The sequence below is a fragment of the Monopterus albus genome, unplaced genomic scaffold (genome assembly GCF_001952655.1).
Source record: "Monopterus albus unplaced genomic scaffold, M_albus_1.0 scaffold46.1, whole genome shotgun sequence".
NCBI classification, from domain to species: Eukaryota; Metazoa; Chordata; class Actinopteri; order Synbranchiformes; family Synbranchidae; genus Monopterus; species Monopterus albus.
The window spans coordinates 2,055,829-2,063,200 of NW_018127926.1; the positions used below are offsets into that span (position 1 = coordinate 2,055,829).

General features: G+C 38.3%; 1 protein-coding gene across 1 annotated transcript in view; it reads right to left on the reverse strand.

Moving 5' to 3' along the window:
- Positions 1-667: 667 nt before the first annotated feature.
- The window catches only part of sh3bgr (SH3 domain binding glutamate-rich protein), a 13,155-nt gene continuing 6,450 nt past the window's right edge, over positions 668-7,372 (reverse strand). Inside the window, exons 7-8 of the mRNA XM_020600458.1 lie at positions 3,601-3,659; positions 668-2,758 (exon numbers count right to left, since the gene is read on the reverse strand). Coding sequence (XP_020456114.1) covers positions 3,642-3,659 — 18 coding nt within the window. The 3' untranslated portion in view covers positions 668-2,758; positions 3,601-3,641. The remainder of the gene's footprint in view (positions 2,759-3,600; positions 3,660-7,372) is intronic.

Genomic DNA, 7,372 nt, shown 5'->3' on the forward strand with positions numbered 1-7,372 from the left:
ACATTGTGTACTCTCTGATAAATTTACCACACACGTACAGAGCTTTTCTTAAGTATGGTCAAAGTGCAGCAATTTTTGTTAAGTTAGTTCAGGTCAGAACACTATTCCGTGCTTACAAAAACAATAATTTAACCAATAAAATCACTGAGATCTTGTGTACATGTAACTGTACCTGTCTATGAACCATTTCTCTCATGCAGAGCAGAAAACAGCAGGTCCAGTATAAAATTATAGGCCAGGTTAAGTTGACGATAAACAGCCATAAATCTCACTGTGTTTGTCTGATTCACCTCAGTCTGGTGTCTGTGGATCAACAACAGGTGTCACACACATTGAATATATGTCAACATTGCTGCTGCTTTCTCTTTCCTGGTGCTAAGCCGTATCACCCAAAACTGTCCCGTTAAATATTACCAAACTCAGTGGGAACTTTGCTCTGTGCAGATGGAAATACACAGTGTGACTCATGCTGCAAACAATGCCACTTGGAAGTCTCCAGTATCCAGGGACCTTAAAACTACACCCCATCCCTCTTCAGGTGAATGTGTTTTGACACACAGGATGATGGATTGGCAAAGCGTTAAAAGAGGATGACATGACAAATTTTGAAAACTTTATTTTAGAAAATGGGAAACGATTTTTGTCAAAGAAATCATGTTCAGCGTCTTCAGTACGAAAAACACCTTTCCAGTAGAAAATACACATATGAAAGTGGTGTAATTAAGTATGCTTCTGAGGTACTTTACTTGAGCGGCTTTCATTTTACGCTACGTAAAACTTGTACTCCACTACAATTCAGAGGCAAATATTGAACATATATTGCTCTGCTACACTTACTTGACTCCTTATTAGCTGTTCAGACCAATATTCAGCATTAAGAGACAAATAATACAATTGTTTAGGAGTACATCAATGGTTGCCAACTTGTGACCTTGTAAAAAAAAGCCTGTTTAACATAAAACAGAATAAAACCACTAAATTTTTTTACCTGTCTTCTTTATTGCATTTTTCTTTTCATCCAAGTCTTAGTCACATTTCACTCATCATTCAGCAAAGTGCATCGATTAGACAGCAGTACTGACAAAGGCAATTGTAGTGGTGCAGGAGTAGTTTGCAGTCTTACATTATATGTTTATTTCTTTGTCATGTGGCCATTACACGTATTGGTTTGCATTTATACATTCACTGGGTAAAAGGAGTCATTAAGGCATGACACTGTAATCAAACAACAGAGCACTTAGAGTGAGTTAACAAACCTTTTCTGTCTGAAAGCCAGAAGCTAAGGTATGTCAAGGCCATATGTTTTGAAAAGGTCGCTGCCTCTCTGTGTTAGAAAACTAGAGTTTCTTAACCTCTAGAGTCCCTGCGTCCTCATATGAGGACCGCACATTTTGGGTTTCCTGCACCATATACTTTATTTCTTCTCAACTTAGACCTGTTGTCCTTGTATGTAGACACTTTTACCACCATCTTGTGGTAGGAAAAGCACATTACATGTGTTACTATAATTCCAAGATGGCGTCAATCTCAGCCAAGATGTTCTACAGCCGAGCGCGAAATAAAAATGGACAAGGTACAAAACCTAAAAACATTTCATGGTTGAAACCTGCTAATTTATGCTTTTTAATGTCTGTAGTTTGAGATGGTATATAAATTTGACATCTTTTAGCAATAGTAACAAGTTAGGAGGCTTCTAACTATGAAGTACTCGTTTGAGGACATTGGGACCATGTTAATACATTGTCTGTGTGAAGGTGTAAAAGTAATGACACATGGCTTGGGAAGATTTGTGAAAAAACTAACAGTTTCCACTAAATATAAATATAGACTGTTGTTGCATGTGGTACACATTAGTCTACATTGATTAAATTTCTTTTATTGTTATCCGATACATGTCTAGAAAGACTGCTGAATGCAATAATAGGAGAGAACTCTTTTCACAAAGGTCCATAGGTGTGATACTGTTTCTACAGACTACAAACAAATGAAATTTCTCCGCACAAAATGAATTGAGACAAAACATACTTTTGGAATATGTAGTCATGCAATGTGTTGCAATTACTGTTTGCACAGTCATGTTCTGGTATAGTTTTATTCTGTAATGTGATGCAAATATGTGCACAGCCATTTTCTGGCATAGTTTTGTACTGTGATGTGTTGCAAATATTGTTAGCAAATTTTGTTTTTGCACAGCTATGTTCTGGCATAGATTTATTCTGTAATGTGTTGCAAATATTGTGTGCACAGCCATGTTCTGGTATAGTTTTGTTCTGTTGCAAACACCAGTAATTTTATTGTATTACGCATTAAAATAAACCCAATGTCCCCATATGAGGACATAATTTTTCTCAAAAACGACTTCCTGTTCAAAGACCATACTTGGATTTTATACTTATCATGTCCCAATAATCCCAAATAGATAGGAAAAAATTAAAATGCATATGAGTTTAACAAAATAACTGCATTTTACAAAAGCTACTCATTAAAAACAAACCGACACCACTAGGCTACTCTGCGCTTTCTCATTACAGTATGTCTCTACACGCAAAATATAAAAATTAAGTCAACATTGCAGTCAGAAAGGTAGGGGGTGGCAAATGTGGGTTTGGACTTTTCAGTTTGGATGGTGCCTTCAAGTACATAACTGATGGTTTCCAGTGGGGTCCAGAGCAGCCTTGGGGAGGGGTGGAGACATTGACTGATCGGGGCTGAGGGGGTCAAGCATCAGTGGTCAGGGAGAGATGAGATGGAGTCAAGGCTGGAACACAAGTCAAACAGATGAGAAAAAAAAAATGAGATCACACACTTCCCAGCTGTCTGTATAGCCACCACTACCCAGCGTGCCCACAGCTGAAGCTCACTCAGCAGCTTCCTCTAACATGGTGTGACAGGGGCTTGGAGGGGTAGGAGGAAGACGAGCATTGCCATTCCTTCAAAGCCTGCTCTATAGCTCTTCCTGCAGTGGGTCATAGATGCCTGACATGCAGATAGGAATTAATATACAAACTATAAAGAGCAGGACTATCATCACTGCCACTACCTCAGAGGAACAACAAAAAAAAAATCTCTAATGTTTTTGTTACGGATCATCCTGCTGCACTCTGTGTGCTTACTGAAGCTGTTTGCAGATGTAGACTGTAGTGGCCGCCCCTTGTAAATAGGCTGCTGCGTTATTTTGTTTCCTCTGACTGAACATCTCAAAGTGCATGTCAGCGGAAAACAAAAGACAGCTCTATACACCATGGTGAAGCAAAGAGAGTGCCAGTGGTAGTATGTGAGATTTATGCATCTTATATATAAAGACAAGAAAATTACATAGTAGTATATAATGGAGATAATGTAGTTTGGTTGAGTAGCTGTTGTTATTTTAGTGGCCTCTGATTTAATTGTAGGGTTAAAGAGGCACACAAAACAAGTCACTGTACAGGTTTCTCTTCTTAATGAATCTGGTTACATAAATGCCAAATATACCACCAACACTATGGGGGCTTGTTCATGCTGTGCTGACGTTTGCTGTCAATTCACTTAATGTTTTACTGCCCTCCAGTGGTAAGGCAGAAACACTTAAACAAAGCAGTAAAGAACAGTAAAGCATTTTACCTGGATAGTAGTAAGGCATCATCAGTGTCACCTGGCTTTAACTATTCAGCTTCTTCCTCCTGTTAACGCAAACAGATAACAAATACTCACAAGCAAAGCAATGTAAAATGACAGAGGTGGAAGATCAACACAAGAATGTACTGGAACCTACAGGTTTTAAGTTATTTTGTGTAATTTTATTATGTTGTTGTGCACCTTTTAAATTACGGGACAAGTTTGTATTTGCAGGAAAATGAAACAATCCCAGTGAAAACTGAGATGGCCTGTGCGTTACTTTCAGCCCCTTTATCTCAGTGACTCAAGTTAAATCCATAGAATGAGGATTAGTGGATAAAAAAAAAGATTGCAATTAGATCAGTTTGTGGCATAAATAAAAGCAACAACAATTCCTTTGACAGTGATAGTGTAGAAAAAAGAAATTTCCTCTCTCCGAAACAATTATCGTGTCTCTCCACCCAGACTGGTAATTCCAATAAAACCAGTCATTACTGACAGTGAACTACTGTTAATCTGAAAGTGTGTCCCACACACAGATCCATCTTCTTTGTGAGAATGAAACAAGACTTGTCGCAAGCAGGTCGAACACAGGCAGCCATTCAAATGGACAAACTGGATTCTAGTCATTGTAATACTGCTTCTTCCAAGTCATCCTCTTCTTCTTTTGACACATTAAATAGAAAAAGAAGTGCATGCAAAACATGGGCAATGATTTTACAATGCTAATATACCTCTTGTACTTCAGCCTCTTCTTCTTCCTATGGAAGATTAAATCAGGTGGTGTTGAGTATGTGAATGTCAAAAAGAAGTTATGAAAATAACAAATATAATGGCAATACTGCAGCACTGGATTTTTTGTAACCACATTATTCCACCTAAGGTTTAAGTAAACATTCATTATGCTGCACATCACAGGCATCTTCATGGAAAAGAATCTGCAAGTCCATGCAGTACATAGAGAGAGACAGAGAGAAGCAAGAGGTGGGACAGAGTAACAGGATGCCACAGACCACAAGAGACCACCTGACTGCATTGTTCAGCTTGCTCCTGTAAGAAAGGTAGAACAGTAATGACAAAATAGATAGAAAGGCAGAGAGTAAAGAAGGAAAAGCAAGGCAAAGCAAAGCAGTGAAGAAATATGACAGAAGATCAACCAGAGGATGGAATGTCTCAGAGAAGCAGAAGTCCTACTTTTTTTTTTTATCTGGACTGCGTGTTTGTTTTTCTTTAAATTAACTGAGGCTGAATCACAGTGTAGCCATAGCAGGCAAATCCTGATATGGCATCTGGATAGGTCTGAAGGGAAGTTAAACCTGAGTTAAGTGATACTGTGTGAAAAGTGGCTGAATGGATCACGGGCTGAGAAACCTGCAACCCTGTAATCAGAACACAATGTGCAGTGTATGTTCAGGTCAGGTTTGTATATGTGTTTGAACTTGTGTGATTGCAAGCAGGGGGCATTACACTGTAAACTCCTGAAGACATGCAGTATTATACATTTATTCCACATTTAATAGAGGGCAGAATCTAACTGCATTATTTATTTTCTGATAATGACTCTTATATTGGCAGTTGCCTGATAAGAATCACTCGAGATCATAATGTAATCATCACTGCATATATGGATAAAGACAGATGATACACACTTGAGATTACAAGCAAAAAATATGGCCCGCACTGTTGCACTGACTCTTTATTCTACCCACAGATGCCATTCTACACATCCAACTGTTTGGTCCCTTTTTAATCTAAAATCATGGCAAATCTTATGGATTATACTTGCTGACACAATGTCTAATTAAATAGTAAAGGAAAAAACTGAAGGAATGCTTGACATAGTGGGATACACAGAGAAAGAAAAGGATTTAAAGTAATAGGTGACTGAAAAAAGACTAGATGAACTGAGGAAGACCACAGGAAGTAAAAGAAAAACACATGAATCTACCTCAAGCTGTCGTAGCTCTTCTTCCTCCTATAGGGAATAAAAGACTGTAGGTCAGCAGGCTGTGTGGGGAGCAAAAGAGCACAGCAGGCATGCACTACAGAAATGTCTTGTGAATAAAAATGGAATCTACTGTTAGGGGATAGTTGAGGTTGTCAGGAATCAGCTACAGAACTGGGAAGAAATGAAGAATGGGATGATGGTAGAGAGAAGAAAGGTGAAGTCTTGAAGTGCGTCATTTAAAAAATACAGATGAGTGGGAACAGCAGACCAGGACCCACCCCACCCCAACCAGAGCAGCTGTCTCTGATCTCTGCATCATCAAAACCACACTGCTGATGACTATATGTAGGGACCGTGGAAAGAGACGATCACAGACTCACTGTTACCTCTGACTTCAAATCCTCCTCTTCCTGGGGGAAGCAAACCAAGAGATGGAGAAAAGGGCAAAGAAGGGGTCAAATGCCATACAGTGTGCGCATGAGGAACAAAATTAGTGTGAACACCAGCAGAAGGACCTCTGAAACTGATGCATTTAAGTAATGTGAAATGATTGGGGTGCTTTAACTGATCTGGAACGTGAGGAACTAAAAAGATGTCAGTTCTGAAATGTTAAATGAAATGAGACCCTTCAGTCATTCAGCTAATGCATGCAACCTATCTCAAGTAAAATTGGTGTAAGACAATACAACTCACATTACCAGGGTATGGAGCTAAATGTCAAAATGGGATGCACCATTTCTAAAAACATTATAGTGTATATGCATTAGAGGGAAAGGTTGAGCGGTCATTGCCAAAATATCTCCTTTTGTTTTATATTTTCTGAGTGGTGCAAAGCTGATAAATTTGTCTGGGGAGCATGACATGCATCCCCAACACAAGAGTCTGGCAAACAGGGGCTGAACTGACAATACTAGATTTTAGAGGCAACAAAATGAAAAGGCATTTAAGTATTCAAATGTTTGTGCACAGTCGAAATGACGGGAAAACACCAGAGCATTTGAACAGAGAATGGGAGGGATTATACTGAAACCTGGGTGTTATATATCATAACTACAGGAATTTATAGTCACAGAAGGCTTTTAGACTCATGCTACATGACATTTAATCCAGTTTTCAGGTGAGAATTAAAACAAATCACAAATTGATATGGCAGATAATAGAAAGCCAACATGCTCAGCTCATGTTAGTAATGATTATCCTAGGCAACAAAACTGGTCACAGCACTAAACCAGTAATGACTTTTTTCCCAGCTTCCTATGTTCTTCTGTTATAAAGTTTTTTGTTTCATTTTCTTTTTTTAGCCATTGAATAACTTATCCACATGTTGCCTTAAATGTTTCCCATACTACCTGTATCGATGTACCGTACTGATCCAATATGTGGTCAAAGTAAAATATTCCTTTATTTTCGATCCTATTAACAAAACATATTTTATCTCCATTGTTTTGTCTTATGCTCTTTGTAAAAAGGATAAAACCTTACAAAAATAGGAGCATGATCTGATATCACTGTACTATGAATATCAGCATTTAACACATTTCCATCCATGCAGCTACTTGAATTATGCACCGTGGAATAAAATGTGTAAACTAGTAATGAATGGCGAGAGAGGAAAGAGTCAGTCAATAATCCACTTCATGTATTTCACATGCATTCCATGATTTGTAATTAATAGTGTATCTGACATGTATGATGTCTACTGAGTGCAGTAGACTCACTACTAGCAATGCTGGAGCAAAGCACTACTGGCATGAACTACTGTTGTTGCTGCCATTTGCTTATATTAATAACAACCTTCAGATTTGGTACCAAGAACACACAAAGTCCATT